Source organism: Petromyzon marinus, chromosome 37 (genome assembly GCF_048934315.1).
Source record: "Petromyzon marinus isolate PM22_M1 ecotype Great Lakes invasive population chromosome 37, UKy_Petmar_22M1.pri1.0, whole genome shotgun sequence".
Lineage (NCBI taxonomy): Eukaryota > Metazoa > Chordata > Hyperoartia > Petromyzontiformes > Petromyzontidae > Petromyzon > Petromyzon marinus.
The window spans coordinates 19,079,847-19,106,735 of NC_133703.1; the positions used below are offsets into that span (position 1 = coordinate 19,079,847).

General features: G+C 52.6%; 1 protein-coding gene across 2 annotated transcripts in view; it reads right to left on the minus strand.

Annotated features, from left to right (window-relative positions):
* Positions 1–837: 837 nt before the first annotated feature.
* Positions 838–26,889, minus strand: part of LOC116949528 (BAR/IMD domain-containing adapter protein 2-like) — a 56,344-nt gene continuing 30,292 nt past the window's right edge. For both annotated transcript variants that reach the window (XM_076072401.1, XM_076072402.1), the window contains exons 5-15: positions 18,405–18,466; positions 17,252–17,323; positions 15,699–15,830; positions 14,778–14,930; positions 12,649–12,942; positions 10,981–11,335; positions 10,582–10,837; positions 10,043–10,105; positions 8,763–8,874; positions 6,952–6,980; positions 838–5,987 (exon numbers count right to left, since the gene is read on the minus strand). In XM_076072401.1, the coding sequence (XP_075928516.1) occupies positions 5,918–5,987; positions 6,952–6,980; positions 8,763–8,874; positions 10,043–10,105; positions 10,582–10,837; positions 10,981–11,335; positions 12,649–12,942; positions 14,778–14,930; positions 15,699–15,830; positions 17,252–17,323; positions 18,405–18,466 (1,598 nt within the window). In that variant the 3' untranslated portion in view covers positions 838–5,917. The remainder of the gene's footprint in view (positions 5,988–6,951; positions 6,981–8,762; positions 8,875–10,042; positions 10,106–10,581; positions 10,838–10,980; positions 11,336–12,648; positions 12,943–14,777; positions 14,931–15,698; positions 15,831–17,251; positions 17,324–18,404; positions 18,467–26,889) is intronic.

Consider the following 26,889-nt stretch of genomic DNA (forward strand, 5'->3'; position numbering starts at 1 on the left):
CCACCGACACGGCGTGGGGGGAGACCTTCAGTCCAGCAGTGGATTGGCAAAAGGGTTGCGTGTAAAATGGGGTCTCAGCGGTAGTTCTACGATATCGGCTTCCGCGGGCCGCTCTCTCAACACTGAGGACAGTCGAAGCCGATGGCAGTAATAGGGATTACAACCAATGGCGGAAGAGATACATAAAAGCGTGTTTTAAAAAAAAGTTTTTAAAAATATATTTTATTTTGTTTTTACCACGTTTTCATTGAACTCTGTCTGTTGTTGTCGTTGTATCCTCAAATCTTGTAACTCAATTTAAACCCACTTCCCAATGTGGTATCGACTGCAAACTTGGTATACTTATGTCATACTGATGACAATACTATATTCTATCATAAACAAAAATCTATATTTTTATACATTATTTTTTATATGGTGTGTTGTCGGCTTGGGCCTAATTGTCCACGGTCAACTGACGTTAGCTGTAATTTGCCACGGTGCCCTTACGTTATGGCAAGCTTCGGGGCCACTTCCTAGAGTCGTGGAGTTCTTCCATTACTAGTACATTTCATAAAAGCGTGTTTAAAAAAAATATTACTCATTTTAAATTTAACAACACTAAAGCAAACAAAAAAATACTAGCGATCACACCGGAGAGATGAGAAGAAGATGACCAACACTTCCCTCCTCTGCTCCGGAGGTGGGGCTGGTAACATGCTAATTCATATGTTAACTCCGTCCACACAGGTTAAAAGACGCGGTCCTTGCTTGACAGCGTTCATTCAAGCCCTGTCTTCGAGACAGACCTGTTTCTTCACCTGAAGAAGGACCACTTGTGTTGTGGCCGAAACGTCGTGAGAATTTTATTATTTTATTTTTTATTATGTTATGTCCATTCTACGTGACTTTACCGAAAGAACCAAGAAGACTTTAAAAACACTTTTACTGATCCTCTAAAAGACGATAGTCCACACAATCATTGAAGGGAACAAAAACAATCCATCACAACATCCCACACGTCTCCTTGCGCAGTGGTGGGGGGGGGGGGGCTTCTTTCTCATCAACTGACCAATAGCATGATGGTGAAGTATGGTCAAAACAACTCTCAATGACCCCGAAGTGGGCGTAGGAAGGTGGACTGACCGTCGCAATGATCCCGTAATTCCGCTCATCCGCGCTCCCCATTTCCGCTCTACTTTAAAAATGCAAGCAAAGCGCTCTTATATTGGGGGGCCGGGGGAGGCAGGGCACTCACAACCTCTGCTCGCTGGCACGGTGCTCACACGCACGCACAAAGCTCGAAGCGAAATGACAGCACTTGCGCAAAGCCGTCGACTCTTAAGCGTAATAGAAAAAAAACCGCTCCGACTCGGTATAGCATTGCTAAGAGCTTTACAGAAACGCTCTGTGTCTTCTGAGACTGCAGCTGTATACTGTGTTGAATAATCATAATACTGTACTGGATACAGGAAGGCCATTGATTGTGAGAGGCATGGCCCTGGGATAGTCAGTCCTATCACGATAACAATCATCATCACCATTTATATAATTATCATTGTTATCTGTCATAAGCACAATCATTTTTAAAAAAAAAATCACTTGCCATCATTATAATCATCCATGTGATCGCCGCTGATCATTGGCATAACGATCATCGTCATCATTAAATTACATCGTCGCGATTCATACATTTGTTATAGTCGACATCACGACTATCATTATTGTCATAATCATCATTGGTATCATTACGGCCATCATCACCACCACTGTCATTTACCGAATCACTTTCAGGCACCAGCCATCATCATTGGCAGTGTTATTATAATCATCGTCACCACCATCGCTATCATGATCATTGATATCAGCATCCCAATAATTTTCACCATCACCGCATTGTTGCTTTAGTCGCCTTTGTCATCGTTACTATCATTACTTTAATCATTTTCAATATCACTGGCGTCATCATCATCATCAATCATCCCTCCGGGGTCGGTCAATTTAGTATCGGCCCTAGACAGAGCTTACAGCCGCTTGCTACAGTCGAGCCTTGAGTGGTTGTGCAGTGGATATCCAGGTCCCCATCACAGTAACGTGGACTTTCCCAAGAAGCGGGCAGAGAGAGAGAGATATTAGCTGCTCACAATGGACACGCGCGTGCAGTAGTGCAACCGAAGTCGAGTAGGCCCCTTCACACGAAGCTCACACGCGCATCACTACGACTACGGCTGTCTGGACTCCACTGAGTGTAATCGGCGTCACTTCCCGAAACTTAACAAAAACTGGGACAGAGAGTTTGGTTCTCAGGAAAATAGCCCCCGTGTCTCTTAAACGGCAGTCGATCGATGACGCCCAATGACTTTACTGCAGTGTTCCTGACCGTAACTTTAAAGTATTTTTCCCCCCTCCCATGAACAAAGCTTTAAACGTGTGCCCGACAGCCCAGCGGACACGGTGTGTGTATTTCTAGGTAGCCACAATATATGAGTCGCCTGTGCATTTCGAGCTGTTAACAAATCCGCAACCTCTTCCAAGACATCTCGGCCAGCGTGGAAGAGTAGGCCAACTACCCTCCAGAGGGGCCGGGATGAGGGTGCTCTCTAGAGCTTCCTCTGAAAGGCACTTTCTGCCAACAGTGGCGTGGGCGAGCAATTGCAGGGCTGCGCCTTCACCCCTTTTGTTTTAAGAATCCGCAATAACCAGCGCGGTGAAGTATGGTCAAACGACGCCCCTGACCCAAGGCAAAGGGGGGGGGGGATTGACAGAGGGGCGTGTGAGTGAACACTTATCCATCAAAACGCAACTTTCACAACGCTAAACATATATTGTATTAATGCACACGCGCGTGTATGTGCGTACATTCACACGTGCTTTATATTACGTCCTAAATTACACGCGCACGCGCACGCACACACGTACACGGCGAAGGTTTTAATGAAAAGCAAAAATCAGCGAAATTCTCTGTCCGGAAGGTCGCGTCCATACACCGCGGTGGCTAGGAGATGTTAACTACCTCGCCTGGTATACAGGAGGTCGTGGGTTTGATCCCGATCCTGACGACGCCTGTAGATTTTATTTGGCTGCTATAAATTTCCACGCGATGATAAGCCACATCGTTGAGCTATCAGTTGTGACAACCGGGCCGCTTCTGAACTACACAGGCTCAGCGGTGCCTCGTCTGGTAAAATAAAAAATAGTGAAAAAAATGTAGAATACGCGCGGTTCGTCCACGTCGAACCTTGGGTTGTGAGGAAAATTCTCGATAGAAATGGAAACTGCCCGGATTAATTGCAGGGGGTTGTGAAGAAAAAAACCCGCAAAGATTGTTCGTTCGGTAATGGGATTCGGGGTTAAGGTTCTGGATTTGGCCTTGGGTACGGGATGAAGCTAAGAATGGAGTTAGGGATGGAATTAGGTATTAGGGATGGGGTTGGGGGTTAGGACTAGGGGTATAGTTGGGGTTTAGGCGAAGGGTAGGCATGTGGCGATGGCTCGTGTTAGGGTTGAGGTTTCGGTAGAGGCAGTGGCTGTCCTCTTATTGACCGAGGTTGAGCTTCAGTCGGGGCTACTGGCGGTGTCGCTCCTGCTGAAAGGAGGTCGCGACACCCCTCCTCGTTGGTGTGACGCTACCATCCTCGTTGGTGTGACGCTACCCTCCTCGTTGGTGTGACGCTACCCTCCTCGTTGGTGTGATGCTACCCTCCTCGCTGGTGTGATGCTACCCTCCTCGTTGGTGTGACGCTACCCTCCTCGTTGGTGTGACGCTACCCTCCTCGTTGGTGTGACGCTACTCTCCTCGCTGGTGTGATGCTACCCTCCTCGTTGGTGTGACGCTACCCTCCTCGTTGGTGTGACGCTACCCTCCTCGCTGGTGTGACGCTACCCTCCTCGCTGGTGTGACGCTACCCTCCTCGTTGGTGTGACGCTACCCTCCTCGTTGGTGTGACGCTACGCTTCTCGCTGGTGTGACGCTACCCTCCTCGTTGGTGTGACGCTACCCTCCTCGCTGGTGTGACGCTACCCTCCTCGTTGGTGTGACGCTACCCTCCTTGTTGGTGTGACGTTACCCTCCTCGTTGGTGTGACGCTACCCTCCTCGTTGGTGTGATGCTACCCTCCTTGTTGGTGTGACGTTACCCTCGTTGGTGTGACGATACCCTCGTTGGTGTGACGCTACCCTCCTTGTTGGTGTGACGCTATCCTCCTCGTTGGTGTGACGTTACCCTCGTTAGTGTGACGATACCCTCGTTGGTGTGACGCTACCCTCCTTGTTGGTGTGACGCTACCCTCCTCGTTGGTGTGATGCTACCCTCCTCGCTGGTGTGATGCTACCCTCCTCGTTGGTGTGACGCTACCCTCCTCGTTGGTGTGACGCTACCCTCCTCGTTGGTGTGACGCTACTCTCCTCGCTGGTGTGATGCTACCCTCCTCGTTGGTGTGACGCTACCCTCCTCGTTGGTGTGACGCTACCCTCCTCGCTGGTGTGACGCTACCCTCCTCGCTGGTGTGACGCTACCCTCCTCGTTGGTGTGACGCTACCCTCCTCGTTGGTGTGACGCTACGCTTCTCGCTGGTGTGACGCTACCCTCCTCGTTGGTGTGACGCTACCCTCCTCGCTGGTGTGACGCTACCCTCCTCGTTGGTGTGACGCTACCCTCCTTGTTGGTGTGACGTTACCCTCCTCGTTGGTGTGACGCTACCCTCCTCGTTGGTGTGATGCTACCCTCCTTGTTGGTGTGACGTTACCCTCGTTGGTGTGACGATACCCTCGTTGGTGTGACGCTACCCTCCTTGTTGGTGTGACGCTATCCTCCTCGTTGGTGTGACGTTACCCTCGTTAGTGTGACGATACCCTCGTTGGTGTGACGCTACCCTCCTTGTTGGTGTGACGCTACCCTCCTCGTTGGTGTGACGCTACCCTCCTCGTTGTTGGTGTGACGCTACCCTCCTCGTTGGTGTGACACTACCCTCCTTGTTGGTGTGACGCTACCCTCCTTGTTGGTGTGATGCTATCCTCCACACTGTGGCCTGAAGGTCAGCACTCTTCCTGCTCTCGCCTGTGTGTGTGTATATAGGTCGTGCCGGCCTTCATAGACGCAGTCTATTCAGGCTTTGCTGGGGATCTTTGTCTTTGCCTTTATACATAGGCAGTTGGACGTGGTGCTGGCCACCCATCACTCCCGTGTGCCGTGCCAGCCTTCATAGGTGCTCGCTAACAGAACGTGCCCTCACAGCCTGTTGAAGGCTATACGGGGATCTTTGTTGATTTCTTCATGCACGTGTGTGTTGCATGTCTTCGTCTTTGCGGAGAGCGGTGGCGCAGTGGTGAGCACGCTGTGCCACGAACCTGGCGACACGGGTTCGATTCCCGCTCACGGCCAACACCGGTGACGATTATCTGAACCAGTCGTGGGCCTCCCCTAGGTTGACTCAGCCTCAAATGATTACCTGGTGCGATGTGTCAAAATCGCCACTGGGGAGACAAAGGCGGCCGGGCGTGGTGTTGGCCACACAACCCCCTCTTGTGCCATACCGGCCTTCATAAGTGCTTGCTAACAGCACTTGCCCCAACAATGTGTTGAAGGCTATACGGGGGATCTTTGTCTTTGTGTATTTATGCTAACGGCACTTGCCCCAACAATGTGTTGAAGGCTATACGGGGGATCTTTGTCTTTGTGTATTTATGCTAACGGCACTTGCCCCAACAATGTGTTGAAGGCTATACGGAGGATCTTTGTCTTTGTGTATTTACGCTAACGGCACTTGGCCCAACAGTATGTTAAGGCTATACGGAGGATCTTTGTGTATTCACGCGAACGGTACGTGCCCCAACAGTCTGTCAAGGCTAACCGGGGGATCTTTGTCTTTGTGTGTTTAAACGATGCACATGGCTGTGTGTACGAGTCTTGTGTTCGTAGGAAACGCAGCCGGCCACCCGGTCACATGTGTGGTGCTGAACGATCATTCGTGACCGTTGCCTTGAGATGAATGCTGTAGAAAGGATTTTCCCTGCACGCACACAAAAACAAAGACAAAGGTCACCCGTGTAGCCTGTAACAGGTTGTTGGGGCAAGTGCTATTAGCTCCTGTGAAGGGCGGAAAGGTACGCGAGGGAATCAGCGGCCAGCACCACGCCCAGTGCCGGATGATCCCAGTAGCACAAGTAGCTACAACATATGTAGCAGCTACATATGTAGCTACTTGTGCCGGATGATCCCAGTAGCACAAGTAGCGACAACATATGTAGCAGCTACATATGTAGCTACTTGTGCCGGATTATCCTAGTAGCACAAGTAGCTGCATATGCAGCTACGGGCCCCGCACTTTCAAGGGCCCCGCGCTAAACGCTTTCAAGCTATCAATTACGGTTCAGTGATTCTGCGCTTGCTCTATTACTATAGTACTATACCGCCTTCAACTTTTATTAACGACCGGGTGTTTAAGGTGAGCGATTTGTCGTTGTTATCTGGTTGTATAGAAAATTAAAAAAATACAATTACTTTACTGTGCAAGTTAAAAATGTGTGTTTTAATATTTACGTGTGTTTTTTTTTATATAATTTAGGGCCCCTTCGTAACATATGCTACAGGCCCCACACGAGCTTCATCCGGCACTGACCACGCCCACATACAGCGCATGCAGTGGAGTAGTGGCACTGCGGTTAGCGCACTGTGCTAACAAACCCGTCCACCCGAGTATGGTGTCCACCCACGGCTATCATCAGTGGCGAATACCTGAAGCGGTCCTGGGCCTCTCCTAGGTCAACTCAGCCCGACGTGAGTGTCTGGTATGGTGTGTGAAACACCAGCATGGGGGAGACAAAGGCGGCCAGGCGTGGTCTTGGCTACCTCACCTCCCTGTTCACCCCTACTGGCCTTAATAGATGCTCGCAAACAGCGCTTGCTCCACGGTCATAAACTAATAAACTCATCTCCAAATCCCAGGGAGTTGTCCGCTCATGCGTCCATCTCACCTCAAGGCAGAGTCGCTTGAATCCTCCTCCTGGTGGAGACACGAGAAGGGAGAGAGGGGGACAGGTACAAGGGTCACCGCCAAAACTAGAGATGATCAGCAATGTGTAGCCTTGTCCACGCGACTGCCAAAGGGCTCGTCAGATATGCCTGGTGGCACCGTTACGGTGATTTCCTGCCCGTCGCTCATACGCACACTGTCCATACTAGGACAAAGATCCCCCGTGTAGCCTTTGGCACGCGGTTGGGGCAAGTGCCGTTAGCGAGGAGCATCTATCATGGCCGGCACGGCACACCAGGGGGGTGGGTGGCCAGCACCGCGCCCCAGCCGCCTTTGTCTCTCGACCAGCGATGTTTACACACCGCACCAGGTACTCATTTGAGGCTTAATCGACCTAGGGGAGGGCCAGTACCGTTTCAGATAATCATCACTGGCGTGGGTGGCCGTGAGCGGGAAATGAAACTCCCTTCGTCGGATTTCGTGGCGCAGTCCAGTAACCACTGCGCCACCGCTCCCCGTACACGTAACGGGCCCTGAGCCGGTGGTGGAAACTCCACACTCCCATGGCGGGTGCCAGCGACTTTCGCTTGACAACCCACCGCTGCTCATGTTGTCTAACGCCCGCGGAGATGATGTGCGGGAGTGAACCCGCGGGGAGCAGCTCGGGCAACGGCTGCGTGTTTTTGTTTGCCGCTGCGGATTTCGGGAAGTTCGAGAGAGTTCAATTGCATCCCGTTATTTTTGACGTCAATTTCCTGGAAGGGTCTGCGGTTTGGTCGCCTTCACTTGCATCACGAGCAAGAAGTGCGACACACGCGGCGAGAGTCATCGGCGGCACTCGACCTGCACGTGTGTCTGTGTGTGTGTTTGTGGGGAGCGGTAGTGTAGCGGTTAGCGCGCTGCGCTATGAACCTGGCGACCCGGGTTCGATTCCCGCTCACGGCCAACACCAGTGACGATTATCTGAACCGGTCCCGGGCCTCCCCTAGGTCGACTCAGCCTCAAATGAGTACCTGGTGCGGTGTGTAAACATCGCCACTAGGGAGACAAAGGTGGTCGGGCGTGGTGCTGGCCACCCACCCCCTCGTGTACCGTTCTGGCCTTCATAGGTGCTCGCCAACAGCACTTGCCCCTACAGTCTGTTACAGGCTATATGGGGGATCTTTGTTTGTGTGTGTGTGTGGGGAGTGGAAGTGCAGCGGTTAGCGCGCTGCGCGACGAAGCCGGTGACGCGAGTTTGATTCCCGTTCACGACCAACACCGGTGACGATTATCCTAACCGGTACTGGGCCTCGCCTAGGTCGACTCAGCCTCAAATTATTGTGTACAAAGGCGGCCCGGCGTGGTGCTGGCCACTCACCCCCTCGTGTGCCGTTCCGGCCTTCATAGGTGCTCGCTAACAGCACTTGCCCCTACAATCTGTTAAGGCTATACGGGGGATCTTTGTTTTTGTCTTTGGGGAGTGTTTGGGGAGCGGTAGTGCAGCGGTTAGCGCCACGCTGTACTATGAACCCGGCGAGCCGAGTTCGATTCCCGCTCACGGCCACCAACGCCAGTGACGATTATCTGAACCGATCCTGGTCCTCCCCCCAGGTCGACTCAGCCTTAAAATTAATACCCGGAGTGATGTGTAAAAGCGTCAGCACTGGGGAGACAAAGACGGCCGGGCGTGTTTTTTGTTTGTTTTTACGGCCACAACACTCCACCCGTGCCCTGCGTTGACCTTTACAGGAGCTCGCTAATAACACTTGACCCAAGGTCTTTGCCTCCGCTCGTTAACGTTGACCCCCTGAACGGCGTTGCCTCTCTCACCTTGGATTCCGGGTCGTAGGGCGAGGCGGCAAAGTAATCGGTGGAGGGCAGAGGAAGCTCCCCGCCCTCGTGGTAGCTGCCGGCGCTGCTCAGGGTGTCAGGCTCCCCGTGGCTGAAGGCGGACGCGGAGGTACAGCGGACAAGCGGGGGGGGGGGGGGGGGGGGGTGGGGGGGGGGGGTCGCGGCACATCGAAGTGTTAGGGCAGTGGTTTTTAACCTTTACTGCAAATCAAATCAAACTTTACCCTGTAATGAGCGACTTCTGTGACACGTCGTGTAGAGGGTACTTCTTATGTTATTTCTTACATTGGGCAGAACACAGGCAAACCTTATCCTTCTCACTCTGAGTACAACGCTTAGACATTAACGTCTCTGCTGGCTACACACGGCCGATCACTCGGCGTGGTCCCACCGACCTCACTCGGCCACGCCGCTGGCTGGCGGCATGACGGCGATGGAAGCCCCGCAGGAGATCTTCCACGTGGCCGGACGACGGAGAGAGATGTCGGCGAGCAGCGACGCAGCCAGGGCCCCAGAAGCCACACGCGAGCCCCGAGCCCCGGGTCCGCCCCCGCTTATATCCCCCCAGGCGTGGCTAGGCTCCGCCTCCGGCCACGCCCTCTCGTGGAACCTTCGGGCAGGTTCCCGGAGCATCTCGGCCAACCCCGCCTTTGACCTTTGCCCCAGAAACCTCTCTCTCCCTTCCGGATTGGTTGTTGTCTTAGCGGTGCCCGTACCCGTGCTTCCCTTTCCCAGCCAGCAGGTGTCATCATGTCATTACACTCGTGAAGCACAATTCGTGCGCGGTAAAGGGAATCTCGCACCCCCGTGCGTGCACCCCAGGTTAAGGAGAACCGCCGCGACAGCGGGATAGAAATCGCGACGGGGAAAAAAGAAAAAGCTCGAACGATTGGCCACGCGAACGTGAGTCGATGTTAGATAGTGAATTCCACCCACACCCCGTCGTGCGGGTCCGCTCGGGCAGACTGCTGCCATCCGACGGCACACTCATCAAAAGTTAGTCACGGGAACATCAAGCGGATGCAGCGCGGTTGGCCATTGCACTCGTTTGTAAACAGGCGAGGATAGCGGTTGAGTGGGCGTGGCCGCGTAAAAGCGGGCGTGGCCGCGTAAACGTGGGCGTGGCTGAGGGAGGGGCTGCCCCCCCCCCCCGGGCTCCCCGGCGTGTTCCCGTTGAGCGGCTTAACGCGGGACGCTGCCGCCATCCACTCGGTCCCTCTGGGGTCCCCCCGGAGCCGCGAGGGGCGAGGGGTTCTCACCTGGAGTGGGCGTCGTCATCCGCATCCAGCGGGCGCGTGTACGTCACGGGGAACCAGCCGCGCCTGCGGGGGGGACAGGGCGGAGGACAGGCGTGCGTCGCTACATTTCTATGACCGGGCCCAGTCCATCCACTGCACCGTAACAATGGGACGATCACGGGTAAGGTTTGCCTTTGCGGCGAGTGCAGATGCCTCAACAGCCGATGCTCGGTGAACAACGACGATGATGGTGGCGACGATGATGGCGATGATGTCCCCTCACCAGTTCTCAGCAACGGTGACTTTGAGCAACGGTGATGATGATGACAGCGAGGATGATGACGACGATAAAGATGACAATGATGATGATTACGATAGCAGGAGCGACTTTGACGATGACAACGACGGCGACGGCGGCGGCGGCGGCGACGAGAGCAACGACAACAAAGCTGACGGCGATGATGACGACGATGAGGACGACTACGGTGACGACAATCAACGTTGATGACGCGACTCGGATGGTTGGCGATGACGATGACGCCGACGACGGCGGACCCCACCTGCCCGTGTGCACGTTCTCCCCGTACTGCCAGCCGTCCTGCGGCTGCGGCGCCAGCATCGTGATCACGTCGCCCACGTCGAAGCTCAGCAGCGTGCCCTCCTGCGCGCCGGCCACGTGCTGGAACAGAGCCTCCACCTGCATCCCCACCGCGCCGGTCGACCCGCCACCGCCGCCGCCGTCCCCCACCGAGTCCAGGCCCGCCGACGCCGAGCTGGACCGTGCCAGCTGTGGCCCGCCGGCCGCCACGGCGCTCCCTGCGCGGTCCACCGACCCCCCACACACCGCACGAAGCAACCGGTCGGAGGGGATCGCACGCAGCAGAGAAGAGCGAGGGAATGAGCGACGGAGATTAGGGACAGGATGGGCGACGGAGGAGAGGCACTTTGCCCGCTCTCGCCTGTTCTGCCGACGCCGCCGCCGCCGCCGCCGCCGGCGCCGGCGCTGCCGGTGCTGCCGATGGGCGTGCGCTTGGCGGGCAGCGTGCGGTACTGCAGGTCGGGCCCCTGCTGCTGGGGCCCCCCCTGATTGGTCGTCGCCCTCGGAGGTGCCCGCCGGTCCCCGGTCCCGGCGCGGCCCCTGCCCGGGACCCCCACCTCCTCCTCGACGGAGCCGGCGGAGCCGCTGCTCGAGCCCCCCCCGAGGGAGCCCCCCCCGATGGAGCCCCCCCTGGCGTGCGCCGTCACGGCCGCCGGGATGCCGCCGTTGGGCACCGCCGGGAGCTCGCGGCGCATCGCGGGCCGCGGCTCGGGCCTCTGGGTAGGGACGGAGGGAGGGCGAGGAGCGTGGCGAGAGGGAGCGGGTGTTAGCGAGCGAGCGAGCGAGCGGGCCGGCATTAGCGAGCACCTTTTGCGGCCGGGGAGAGCAGCTGGGGCCGTGGCAGCGATGAGGATGGTGGTAATTAATAAAAAATGATGATGATGATGATGACGTGCAAACGTCAGTACTACAAAGGTGGCCGGGCGTGATGCTGTCTTTGCCGCTGGTGGTAGTAGCGGGTTATCTAAGAGGTAGCGATTGCAGTGATGGTTGTCGTGGTGGTCGTGGTGGTGGTTATGAATATAACGACAATATTATGGGGGGCGGTAGCGCAACGGTTAGCACGCTGGGCTACAAACCCAGCGACCCGAGTTCAATTCCCGCTCACGGCCAACACCGGTGACGTTTATTTGAATCGTTCCTGGGCCTCCCCTAGGTCGACTCACGAATGAGGACCTGGTGCGATGTGTAAACATCGCCACTGGAGAAACAAAGGCGGCCGGGCGTAGTGGTGGCCACCCACCTCCTCGCGCAGTGCGTTCACCGCTACACTTCCACTCCTCACAACACCAACAACGCTAGGATTGCGATGACCAATTCACTAACTATTTAACTATATTTTGATTTAACCAGATAAGGCTCACTGAGCTCGAGAGAAGTTTTTAAGAAGAGACCTGGTCACAAATGATACCTCAACTAAATTGCTCACCACGTTGACATTTATACCAGTAACCAAATACCTTAAACGCGTGATGTTGATTCTAAATGTGGAGGGAAAAACCGGAGAAAAAATCCACGTGACCACGGGGAGAGAGAGAGATAGAGACACACAAACTGCATATGTACAGCAGGCGGCAGGGTCGGGATCGAACCCACGACCTTCTGCATACCAGGCGAGAGAGTTACATCTCTTAGCCACCGTGGCACCCAATTAACGACACCCCTGCCCCCTATATTCTTGGTTCTTTCGGTAAAGTCACGTAGAAGGGAAACAATAAAATAATAAAAATATAAAACAATAAAATTCTCACGACGTTTCGACTGCAACACAAGCAATCATCATCAGGTGTGAAAACCACAGCAAGAAAATTTGAAAAAAAATTTGAAAAAAAATTCTTGCCGTGGTTTTCACACCTGATGATGAATGCTTGTGTCGCAGTCGAAACGTCGTGAGAATTTTATTGTTTTATATTTTCATTTTTTTTATTGTTTCCCTTCTAACGTGGTGACTTTACCGAAAGACCCAAGAATATGAATCCCTGCGGTCACGAAAGCTTCAAATCAAAATTTAACCCCTGCCCCCGTTTACCCGCGCGCCAGTGACGAAGGGCGCCAACTCTGGCGGCACGGGCAGCGCCGCCTCGATGGGCACGGGGGCCGAGATGAACGGGGGCGGTGGCCCCGGCGGGGGGGCCTCCCCACCGCCACCCCCCGGACTCGTCGCGGACGAGGAGGCCGCGCGGGGGTCGTCTGTCTCCCCGGTGCCGTCGGCCGGAGGGCCCTCCAGCTTCTGCATGAGCACGGAGACGCGGGGGGGCAGCGTGGAGGCGCTCAGGCAGCAGGTCTGCCACGAGGCCATCTTGTGGGTCATCAGCTCCTTGGACTGCAGGAGGAGGTGGGGGAGGAAGAAGAGGTGGGGGGGGGGAGGAGGAGGAGGATGCATTTGGCTGCAGGTGGAGCAGCTGGTCAGTTTAACACGTAGGCTTTCGCGACCAATATTATTCATAATAAAGGTTTTTGGGTTAGATCGCGTTTATTTATAAATGTGTCGTAACCCTCCACCACCCGACACGGCCAATCAGCAAAGAAAAGTGTCACGTTGACAAAAGACAAATAATTCACTACTTCAGCCCACCGGTGTGTTGAAGAGTTAATCCACATTTACAGTTTGAGTACGACGTTTCGCTGGTAAATACTTCCAGCATCATCGGGCAATTCGCCAGAATGGTAAAGCCCTCGCTTGCTCCCGGTTTTATATAGAGCAGAAAGGGTGACGTCATCACTTAACTCATCAGGTGCAGTGATTAGAGGCGGAGGGGGGGGTAATGTAATTATATAATCGATTAGTAATCAGTCATTGGTTATGATTAGTAATGAGTTGTAGATTAGTAATTCTTTAAATCAAAATGTAATGTGTATTATTTAATAATACGCTTCCAGGCCGCACTGAGCCGGTAGCTGTCAGAGCGATTAAAGTTATTCTTGTTCCTCTCAATTTCAATGGATTCTCTAATTAGTCTTTGCCAGTAATAATTAGTTTTACACACCACTGCAACATTGTCAAAATCAATTGAGTGTCCTTGTTGACAAGCATGTTCTGCCACTGCCGACAGTTGTGTTTGAGATAAACTATCAACAGAAGGTGTATATCGGATTAATTGTTCATGTGGCAGCTGCTACATTGGGCAGACGGGACGTAACATCAGTGTAAGACTAAAAGAACATCAGAGAAATATTAAATTATCTCAAACACAACTGTCGGCAGTGGCAGAACATGCTTGTCAACAAGGACACTCAATTGATTTTGACAATGTTGCAGTGGTGTGCAAAACTAATTATTACTGGCAAAGACTAATTAGAGAATCCATTGAAATTGAGAGGAACAAGAATAACTTTAATCGCTCTGACAGCTACCGGCTCAGTGCGGCCTGGAAGCGTATTATTAAATAATACACATTACATTTTGATTTAAAGAATTACTAATCTACAACTCATTACTAATCATAACCAATGACTGATTACTAATCGATTATATAATTACATTACCCCCCCCTCCGCCTCTAATCACTGCACCTGATGAGTTAAGTGATGACGTCACCCTTTCTGCTCTATATAAAACCGGGAGCAAGCGAGGGCTTTACCATTCTGGCGAATTGCCTGATGATGCTGGAAGTATTTACCAGCGAAACGTCGTACTCAAACTGTAAATGTGGATTAACTCTTCAACACACCGGTGGGCTGAAGTAGTGAATTATTTGTCTTTTGTCAACGTGACACTTTTCTTTGCTGATTGGCCGTGTCGGGTGGTGGAGGGTTACGACACATTTATAAATAAACGCGATCTAACCCAAAAACCTTTATTATGGAGCAGCTGGTGTTGTCGCCATGATTATTGAGTTTGTGAGTGTTGCGGTTGCTGTTGTGGTTGTTGCTCGTGCCACCTTGCCATGATTATTACGTTTGGGAGTGTTGTTGTTGTCGTGGTTGTTGGTGTGGTTCTTGCTCGCGGTGCCTTGCCACGATTATTGAGTTTGCGAATGTTGTGGTTGTTGGTGTGGTAGTTGCTCGTACCACCTTTCCGCGATCATTGCGTTTGCGAGTGTTGTTGTTGCGGGTGTGGTAGCTGCTCCCGCGCCAACCCTTGCCACGATAATCATTGGTGTTTGCGAGCGCAGTTATTCCGGTTGTTGTTGTTGCTGTTGTTGCGAGCGGCGGTACCTTGCCGTGATACTGGGCGAACACCTGCGTGACGGCGCACTGGCGGTCCACGAGGAAGCAGTAGCGACGGCGCTCCTCCACCAGCGCGTTGCGGTAGCCGTCGCTCACGAACTGCTGCAGCTCCCCATGGCGCATCTGCATGTGGCTCAGCACCTATGGGGCCCGTCCATAAATGACGTCTCGCGATTTTGGACGATTTTTGACCTCCCCCCCCCCCGCAAAAAGTCAGATCCCCCCTCAAATATGACGTTACAAAGCTCTGCCCCCCCCCCAAAATAAAACATGCTTCAAATCGCTTTAAACGATTGGCATTGTAATGCGTATTTAATGTGGCGCTGCACTCTGATGTTGTAGGAGAAAACATTTATTAAAAAGTCTATTTAATTAAGTTAGAACGTGTTGTCTATATTCATTTAAAGTTGCGCATTGTGATGTGACGTCACAAATGTCTGACCCCCCTATCCCCCCCCAGGTGCGTGACGTCATTTATGGACGGCCCCCTATGGGTGCAACACACGCAGACAAAATATTCCCCCCGCACGTAGCCTTGAACAGACTTGGGTTAGGGTTAGGGTTGGGTTTTAGTGTCGGGATTAGGAGTACGGTAATGTTGGGTTTAGGAAATGGTTCAGTGTGTTGGAGAGAGTGTTGTGGTTCACGTTGGCGTTGGGGTTCGATTTGTGGTTAGCGCTGGGGTTAGGGTTATGAAAGGGGCTTAGTGTTGAGGTTCTTGTTGTGGTCAGGGTTAGGGTTCGTGTTGGGGTTCGTGTGAATCTTTGGGTTCAGACCAGGGCCAGAGTTTAGCGTTTGAGATTCACGGCTTTCAGTTTAAGCGATCAGATTCGGGTTGGGGGGGGTGGGGTTAGGGGTTCGATTCGGGTTTTTTTTTATCATGGCCTGGGGCTGGGTGTCTCCCCTTACCTTTGACTCCCTTTCTCGGTACTTTCCCGGGTTCTTGCTGCTCTTCTTGCTCACGCGTTTCAGCTCGGCCCTCACCTTCTCCACGCCGTCGGAGTGCGCGCGGTGCTCCACCTGGAACCGCTTGAGCGTCAGCTGCACGCGGCCACGGGGGAGAAGGCGACGAGCCACACACACACACAGGATAATCCCCCCACACACACGATAACCCACACACACGATAACCCACACACACACGATAACCCACACACACACATGATAACCCACACACACACACGATAACCCACACACACACACGATAACACACACACACACACACACGACAACCCACACGATAACCCACACACACACACGATAACCCACACACACAAACGATAACACACACACGATAACCCACACACACGATAACCCACACACACACACACGATAACCCACACACACACGATAACCCACACACACACACGATAACCCACACACACACACGATAACACACACACACGATAACCCACACACACACGATAACCCACACACACACGATAACCCACACACACACACAATAACCCACACGATAACCCACACACACACGATAACCCACACACACACACGATAACACACACACGATAACCCACACACACACACACGATAACCCACACACACACGATAACACACACACACACACGATAACCCACACACACACGATAACCCACACACACACAATAACCCACACACACACACGATAACCCACACGATAACCCACACACACACACACGATAACCCACACACACACACGATAACCCACACACAAACACGATAACCCACACACACACACGATAACCCACACACACACAAGATAACCCACACACACACACGATAACCCACACACAGGATAACCCACACACACGATAACCCACACACACACGATAACCCACACGATAACCCACACACACACAACCCACACACAGGATAACCCACACGATAACCCACACACACACACACACGATAACCCCCCAACACACACGATAACCCACACACACACACGATAACCCACACGATAACCCACACACACACACGATAACCCACACACACACACGATAACCCACACACACACACGATAACCCACACACACACACACACACAGGATAACACACACACACACGATAACCCACACGATAACCCACACACACACACGATAACCCACACACACACACACGATAACCCACACGATAACCCACACACACACACGATAACCCACACACACACACGATAACCCACACACACGATAACCCACACACACACGATAACCCACACACACACGATAACACACACACACACACGATAACCCACACACACGATAACCCACACACACACACACTATAACCCCCACACACACACACGACAACCCACACACACACACGATAACCCACACACACACACACGATAACCCACACACACATGATAACCTACACACACACACGATAACCCACACACACACATGATAACCCACACACACACGCCATAACCCACACACTCGTGTGCTCACTCGTGCATCTACTTACACTCACGTACTTGACATCCTGATCCAACTTCTGCTCCAGCTGTGACAGCAGCTCCATGTGCAGAGATTTGATCTGATTACGGGCAAGAGGTCAAGAGATGAGAGGTCACGGTAAGCTTGGCGGGAGGTCAGGGCAAGTGGGTGGGATGTCAGGGTGAGAAGTCAGAGTGAGTTGGCCTGGGTGAGAGTAGGGGCGAGGGTGGTGGTGAGGGTGGTGTGCATGATGTGGCTGTGATGTCATCGTGGTGATGTCGATCTGATTGTGGTCATGATGAGGTCATGATTTGGTCATGACGTGGCCACGATGTGGTCATGATGAGGTCATTATATGGTCATGATGAGGTCATGATTTGGTCACGCTGTGGTCATGATGAGGTTATTATGTGGTCATGATGAGGTTACAATGTGGTCATGATGAGGTAATGATGTGGTCATGATGAGGTCATGGTGATGATGATTCTGGTGACTTGGCCCTTTTCCCAGCGTAGTGCTTTGATGGATTCAATAATTCCTGATCGCAGTTGAGTTCACAAATGGATTCTTTGTTTATCATGTTCATCGCGATTCAACAAATCGGCTGATACTGTTTATGATGACGACGACGATGATGATGATGTGGTGTTAAAGGTGGTGATGATGATGATCACAACCGCCGTCGATGGCGTTTATGATTCTGCCGTCGATGATATTGATGTTCTTGGTTCTGCTGTTGATGATGACACTGACGACGACGTCTGCTGCTGCCGCCGCCGCTCGCGATGACGCGTGAACTTGGCGATGAAAATAAATTAAATAATAAACGACGTCTAGTTCCATACGGCATAATCTTTCGCGCACATAGCATCTCAACATCGGCGAGGAACCACCGGCAAGCTGGAAGGCAGCCGGGCGGTGAGCGGGCGCTGTCAACAAATGCGAGGGGGAAACACTCGATCTACCCGCACGAACTGGGCCAGATGATGTCAGTCTGCACTTCGCTGTTGCCGCCTTCTCCAGGCGAGCCAGGGAGTTTTCGCAGTGTCTGTGCGGTGATCCACCAACCCCCTCGCCCCGCTGCTGCCGCCTCCACAGCAGTGCTGGACTACGGGCTGAAATCCGCGTGCAGCAGCGTGGCCACTGCCGCCGCCCGGCTGATGCTCACGATGGACACTCACCGCTTCCTCCATCTGGATCTGAATCTGCCGGTGAACCTCGGCCATCTGGAAGACTGTATCACCTGAACAACAACAACAACAACGTCGAACAATGAGAATCAACGTCAAAGAACGAGACACAATTAGCAACAAACAATAAGATCGCAACAACACAACAGTGACACACAACAAACAAACAATAAAACACAACAAGAACAGTACACAGCAACACGCAACAAGACACAGCAGTGAACAATGGAACACAACCACAGACAATAAGACGCAACATCAACAAGACACAACCGCAGACGAGAAGACACAACAGAGAACGGCTTCCGAAGGAAGCTGACGTCACGGAACGACTTCTTGCGACGCTTTCAATTGCCCCTTAGCCACACTGGGTGGTGGTGGTGGTGCGTCTCATCACAAAACCCCGTGCTACAGAGGTCTTACTGGTAGGAACCTCCTGGTTACACCACCAGCCCACAGGGGATTATTGTGTCCGTCCGTCGTGCATCCAAAAATGGGAGGGCTGGGTGGAGAGGGGAGGGTGGGGAGGGGCTGGATGGGGAGGGAGGGGCTGGGTGGGGAGGGAGGGGCTGGGTGGGGAGGGGAAGCTGGGTGGGGAGGGTGGGGCTGGGTGGGGGGTGGGAGGGGTGGTGCTGGGTGGGGAGTGGCTGGTCACCCCGTGGTGCCCTTATAAAACTCAACGTTTAACCTACTCACGCCGGCTTGTGCCCGCCCTCACAGTCGGGCATATTTGCGGAATACACCACGTGGTGCCGCCGTTGACCCTGGCCATTGACCGAGCAACCCAACGTTCCGACCAGCTCCCTCCGCAGGAATGTGTTAGTCTCATGTCAATCAATCTTCATTCTATCTCCAGTATGGGCACGACGTCAGAACGGTACAACAATAATGCAAAAGCACGATAGGAGTGCGAATCTAATAGGAAAGGTAAATAAATCACTTGAACAAAAAATGTACAAGTAAAACTAAACTTTTTTTTTATCTTACCAGGTAAGACCCAACTGGGCTATTGGTTTCTTTTTTTCAGAAGCGACCTGGCCACAAATGATAGCTAAACGAAGTGGCTCATCCCTGCAGTAACTCTCAAGAGCTGAGGATTTAGCCAAATTAAGCAAAGGCGCAGCCCTGCAACTGCTTGTGGAAGAGGCCTCTGGTAAAAAAAAAGGGGGACAGCAGCTGTACTTGGCCTACGTTTCCACGACGGCCAGACGTCTCGGTACTCTCGCACAGCGGCGCGACCCTTCGCGTTAGAGGACGGCCCGCGGAAGCGGACACCGCAGAACGACCTCCGATATCCCTTTTTACTTCGTCTTCTTCAAGTGGCGCTCTGGTCCACGCCACCAGACCACACACACGCGGCAGGGGGAAGCACTTCCCCATCCGCTCCGCCGTACGAGAGAAAAGCTCCGTCTGGGGCGACGTTTGACACCAATGTTCGAATCTCAGAGCCGTCATTTTTTTTGTGGGTCTGGATCCGGCGTCGAAGCAAATTTAACGCGATGGATGTTGTTGATGTTGTTGTTGTCGCTGTGCATACATTGCATTGGTGATCGGGCTCAGGGCACCATCACCTCGCCGCACGTGGCAGCCCCGTTAAAACGCGGCTTTGGCACCCGGGGTCTGATAAGCCGGATTCGAAACGTAGAAAACCTCGTCGGTTCTGGCTCAGGCATCTCGGAAAGGGCCATCACGCGCGAGCCCTCTAAGAGCCACCGCCGGGCAGCACTTGCGCATTCCGAGGTCTCAAAAGGAACCAGGATCTGCTTATCTCGGCTCGGCGGGGGGGGGGGGCATCGGGGGGGGTGGTGGAATTCAGGGTCACGCTCACACGGAGACTTAGAGGTGAAACTTCTTAGAATCTAAAATCACACAAAGGAGTTACTGAGGCGCTGAGCGCGAGGGAGTTTAGCGGGGATGGTGGTTGGTGGGGCGGGGGGGCATTTGTCTTAATCTCACAGAGGGCAGAGATAAAGATCCCCCGTGTAGCCGACGCGGGCTTTTGGGGCAAGTGCTGTTGGACAGCGCACGTGAAAGACGCCGGCTCTGGCCAGGTTCGTGCCCGACCGCCTTTGCCTCCCCAGTGCTGATGGTCGTGTTTTGTTGTTGCCTTTTTTCACGACACACCGCACGCAACCGAGCGAAATCCCAGGACTGGTTCAGATATTTGATACTGATGGTGGACGTGGCGGTGACGGAATCGAACTCGGGTCGTTGGGTTTGCAGTGCATTCCGCTGACCACTGCGCCAATGGTAAAAAAAGACAAAGCTCGCCTCTATAGCCTTAACGGGCTGTTGGGGCAAGGGCTGTTAGCGAGCACCTATGAAGGCCGGATCGGCACACGAGGAGGTGGGTGGCCAACGCCACGCCCGGCCGCCTTTGTCTCTCCAGTTATAATATTTGCACACCGCACCAGGTGCTCTTTAAGGCTGAGTAGACCTGCTCAAAACACACACACACACACACGCTAGGATGGGTGACCAGCACCACGCCAGGCCGCCTTTGTCTCCCTAATGGCGATGCTTACACACCGCCCCAAGTACTGACTTGTGGCGGAGTCGACCTAGATGATGCCCAGGACCGGTTCAAATATGAACACACACACATACAGACACATACACACACATACAAAGACAAAGATCCCCCATATAGCCTTAACAGACTGTAGGGGCAAGTGATGTTAGCGAGCACCTATGAAGGCCGGATCGGTACACCAGGGGGTGGGTGGCCAGCACCACTCCCGACCGCCTTTGTCTCCCTAGTGGCAATGTTTACACACCGCAGCAGGTACTCATTTGAGGCTGAGTCAACACACATACACACACATACACACACACACGTATGTGTGTGTGTGTATGTGTGTGTGGAGGAGGCTCGTCAAGGATGCTACTGGGCAGTTGGAGGCAGTCGCCCTCCAACAACAACGGAGGGCGGAAGAGCGACGCCCACAACAACGAGCGGAGCGCCTGGTGCCTAAAGCACAGCAGGTTGGCACAGTAGGGGGCCCAGGTGGTGCATCAGCCAGTCACCTCAGTCATCTTAGTCAGTCGACCCGTGGCACTTGGGTTTGCCCCGTGACCTCCTGCCAGCAGGCGTTCGACACTTCACGTGGCCTCAAGGTGCACATGGCCTGGCACAAGCGTCGTGGTGACGTCACCGCCACTTAGTGACAAATGGCGGTTGTTGTTGTGAGTTAATATTTGAACCGGTCCTGGGCATCATCTAGGTCGACTCTGCCACAAGTGAGTACTTGGGGCGGTGTGTAAGCATCGCCATTAGGGAGACAAAGGCGTCCTGGCGTGGTGCTGGTCACTCATCTTATCGTGTGCCGTGCCAGCCTTCACAGGTGCTGCTCGCTAACAGCACTTGCCCTAACAAGTTTGTTAAGGCTACACGGGGGATCTTTGTCTTCGTATATCCCTGCATGTTCCACACATCCCCACTGCATCCTTCCTGTGTGAGAGCCACCTCCTCTGTGTGTAAACACCACACATCCCCCACGACCTTCCCCCTCTGCCCCCCCTCCACTTCACCCCCCCCTCCACCCATCCCCTCCCACCATCAGCATCATCACACCACCTCTTCCTCTCTTACAGCTCCCATGAACATCCCTTCACGTGACATCGTGCCCATCAGCAGCGCCGTCACGCTTCACCATCTCGGGTCTGGCCACCATCCCCCCCCCCTGCGGACCGAACGGACCCCACGCGGATTCGGGGCTAGGAGATGTTGACTACCTCGCCTGGTATACAGGAGGTCGTGGGTTCGAGCCCGACCCTGACGCCTGCTGCTGTATATTTGGGAGTTTGCGTGCGTCTCTCTCTCTCTCTTTCTGCCCGTGATCTCGTGGATTTTTCTCCGGGTCCTCCGGGATTTCCCTCCACATTTGAGAATCAACATCACGCGTTTCGAGGGTCCGGCTGCTGTAAATTTTCACACGACGACGAGCCACTTCGTTGAGCTATAGTTTTCTGACAAATATCTACATCGCTCAGTGGTAAAATAAAAAAAACAGTAGTTTTACATTTCTCAGCCGGCGTGAGGTCTCTTATCGAGACCTTGCAGTAAATGGCGATAAAGTTCGACGCAGCGATGCCGGTACCACATCTCGGTACATAAACCCGATGCAAATTTCTTGACAGGTGGCAACTCACGCCCCCGATTAGCACGGCTGGCTATTAACGTTGCGAAAGAAGTTGAACGTAGAGGACATACAACTCTAGTGGTTGAGTGGGTGAGTGAGTTACTCAGTGACTTGGTACATGAATGAGTGAACGAATGAGTGGGTCAGTGATTCTGTGAGTTAATGAACGAATTGGATGGTAAGTGAGCCGGTGAGTGGGTGGGTGCGTTACTTGGAAAATGAATGAGTGAATTAATACGTTGGTTAGTGAGTGAGTGGGTGGGAGGGCGAGTGGGTCAGTGAGTTGGTTGGTGAGCGAGTGGGTGGGTGAATAGATTGGTTGGTAAGTGAGTGAATGAGTTGGTTGGTGAGCGAGTGGGTGGGTGAATGAGTGAATGAGTTGGTTGGTGAGTGAGTGGGTGAATGAGTTGATTGGCGAGCGAGTGGGTGAGTGAGTTGGTTGGTGAGCGAGTGTGTGAGTGAGTTGATTTGTGAGCGAGTGGGTGAGTGAGTTGATTGGTGAGCGAGTGGGTGAGTCGTTTGGTGAGCGAGTGGGTGAGTTGGTTGGTGAGCGAGTGTGTGGCTTGGTGAGTGGTGAGGGTTGTCACCCTTTCCCACAGAGACCCGCACACATTTCTCCGCGCCGCAGCGGAGGGACGCCGCCGCCACAGGGTACGGTATGTAACGTTGAACTTCTTTCGCACCGTACCTTAGCCAACCGTGCTAATGCGAGGTGCGGTGAAGTAACGGGGGCCCAAACAATGGCGCCCCTAGCCAACAACAACAACAAGAACCAGTCAGTCGCTTTCCAAAAGCTACCAGAGGCGGATCTCGAAACTTCCGTAAGTGGGGAGGGTGTTGGGGGATTAGGGGAGGTCGTGAAACGTCAAGATTTTGTTTTTCAATGGCAGTTTATTTTCACACACAAAAAAAGTTTGGATTTCAGCGTCCCCCCCCCCCCCCCACCATGGATCCGCCACTGAAGGTCTCCTCCGTTACATGCCCCTGACTTGTGGTGTCTTGCACGGTCGTGGCCTTTTGGAATCACATCCATGGGCGCCTCTAGTGGCTTAGTAGCGAAGTTTGCCCTGGCGCGAGGATTACGATGCCCCCCCACCCTCGCCCCCCACCCTCGCACCCCCCCTCCCCCTTCCCCCACGCCTCCCCCCCCACCTCGTCGTAGCCTGGCGCTTTGCCCCCTCCCTTCGGGCGCGTTGGACCCGGTGCAGTTGCACTGCCTGCACACTCAATAGCCACGCCAAGCCACTGAATTCCCCCAGCCCTACTACTCTCATGGGGGGTGAGTGGCGGGCGGGGGGGGGGGCAGGAAAGAGGCGAGGTCGGCAGCTTTTACGAGTTTCCAACTTCAACAAAAACTCACTCACGCACACACAAAGACAAAGGACCCCCCGCATATAGCCTTGAACAGGACGTTAGGGCAAGTGCTGTTAGCACCAATGGGAATATTAGCCATGACGACGATGGCGGTGGTGGTGGTGAGGATATTAGTGATTGATGATAATGGTGGTGAGGATATTTGTGATTGATGGTGCTGGGAACCAGGATCTGCATATTTCCACTCACACTCTGTATAATTGTGATTAAGCAAAACGATTTGGGTGAGGCTGCTGCTGCTGCGTTTGTCAGTGGCGCATCAGCGCAGTTAACAACCCAACACGGCCAATAACAAACGCTGTTGGTGCGGGGAAAATCCAGAAATGGGCCGCAGCCCGAAACGTCGCCTATTATAGACATGACGAATATCTTGGGAATTTCTGTTGTGTCGATAATTCGATAGTTGTGAGATTTAAAAAAACACTAACAACCTTTAAGCGCGAATTCACCCGCCCCGACCCTGCTCAACCCAAACTGTCGCCTCTTCCAGCCCCGTCAGAGTAACGAAGAATTCCTAGCTTCTGGGCCCCCACACGCCCACCCCCCCAGGCAATGTGTGGGGGGAGGGGGAGGCGACCACGTAGTGAGTAGATCGGGTGTGGTGGGGTTATATATTTTTTTGCGGCGGGGATTTGAATGCGTTTCTGAGCAACGCTCTCGAAACTCAGGAAATGAATTCGCGTAAGAACGCGGGCGATAAAACTCCCACCCCCCCCCCCCGAAACAAAAAAAACTGGCAGCTTCCTGCGAGCACAGAACACAAAATCAAACAAACATCACCAGTCGCGCGCGAGCTAATAATAATAACGAGGACATTCATGGTTGTTATATGGACCATATGCAGAACCAACGGGAGGAACTCCAAAAGCCCTCTCGTCGTGGCCAGCAGCAGGAGAATTCTATCTGCTGAACATAACGCAGCTGGCATTCGCAATAAGTAGAAGACAGGGTCGTACAAAGAGTATCTGCATCTCTATGTATGCATTAGTATACACCATATGGATACGTACAGTGAGGGTAAAAAAGTATTTGATCCCCTGCTGATTTTGTACGTTTGCCCACTGACAAAGAAATGCTCAGTCTATAATTTTAATGGTAGGTTTATTTGAACAGTGAGAGACAGAATAACAACAAAAAAATCCAGAAAAACGCATGTCAAAAATTGTATTAATTGATTTGCATTTTAATGAAGGAAATAAGTATTTGACCCCCTCTCAATCAGAAAGATTTCTGGCTCCCAGGTGTCTTTTAAAGGGAGTGCTCCTAATCTCAGCTTGTTACATGTATAAAAGACACCTGTCCACAGAAGCAATCAATCAATCAGATTCCAAACTCTCCACCATGGCAAACACCAAAGAGCTCTTCAAGGATGTCAGGGACAAGATTGTAGACCTACACAAGGCTGGAATGGGCTACAAGACCATTGCCAAGCAGCTTGGTGAGAAGGTGACAACAGTCGGTGCGATTATTCGCAAATGGAAGAAACACAAAAGAACTGTCAATCTCCCTCGGCCTGGGGCTCCATGCAAGATCTCACCTCGTGGAGTTGCAATGATCATGAGAACGGTGAGGAATCAGCCCAGAACTACACGGGAGGATCTTGTCAATGATCTCAAGGCAGCTGGGACCATAGTCACCAAGAAAACAATTGGTAACACACTACGCCGTGAAGGACTGAAATCCTGCAGCGCCCGCAAGGCCCCCCTGCTCAAGAAAGTTTGCCAATGAACATCTGAATGATTCAGAGGACAACTGGGTGAAAGTGTTGTGGTCAGATGAGACCAAAATGGAGCTCTTTGGCATCAACTCAACTCGCCGTGTTTGGAAAAGGAGGAATGCTGCCTATGACCCCAAGAACACCATCCCCACCGTCAAACATGGAGGTGGAAACATTATGCTTTTGGGGTGTTTTTCTGCTAAGGGGACAGGACAACTTCACCGCATCAAAGGGACGATGAACGGGGCCATGTACCAACACATCTTGGGTGAGAACCTCCTTCCCTCAGCCAGGGCATTGAAAATGGGTCGTGGATGAGTATTCCAGCATGACAATGACCCAAAACACAGGCCAAGGCAACAAAGAAGTGACTCAAGAAGAAGCACATTAAGGTCCTGGAGAGGCCTAGCCATTCTCCAGACCTTAATCCTATAGAAAATCTGTGGAGGGAGCTGAAGGTTCGAGTTGCCAAACGTCAGCCTCGAAACCTTAATGACTTGGAGAAGATCTGCAAAGAGGAGTGGGACAAAATCCCTCCTGAGATGTGTGCAAACCTGGTGACCAACTACAAAAAACGTCTGACCTCTATGATTGCCAAGAAGGGTTTTACCACTAAGTACTAAGTCATGTTTTGCAGAGGGGTCAAATACTTATTTCCCTCATTAAAATGCAAATCAATTTATAACATTTTTGAAAAGCGTTTTTCTGGATTTTTTTGTTGTGATTCCGTCTCTCACTGTTCAAATAAACCAAACCTACCATTAAAATTATAGACTGATCATTTCTTTGTCAGTGGGCAAACGTACAAAATCAGCAGGGAATCAAATATTTTTTTCCCTCACTGTATGCACATTGTAGAGACCAATAGAGGTACACAGAGACTCAGGGAAACACGCAGACCCATTGAGATACAGGCATACATCAAAGAATGTACGTAGCGAGTATACAGGAGTTCGTGGGTTCGATCCCGACCACGACGCCTGCTGTATATTTGGAGTTTGCGTGTCTCTCCCCATCCCCCCCACACACATTTAGAATCAACATCACCACCACGCGTTTCAAGTATTTGTCTGCTACTATCAGTTTCGACACGATGATGATGATGATAAGCCCGCTTCGTCGAGGTATCATTTGCGACAGCGAGGTCGCTTCTGGAAAATTCCTCCCTAGCTCAGTGGGCCCCTTACCTGGTCAACTAAAACATTGTTCACCATTAGACCTCCTTTGCCAGTACCAAAATGTA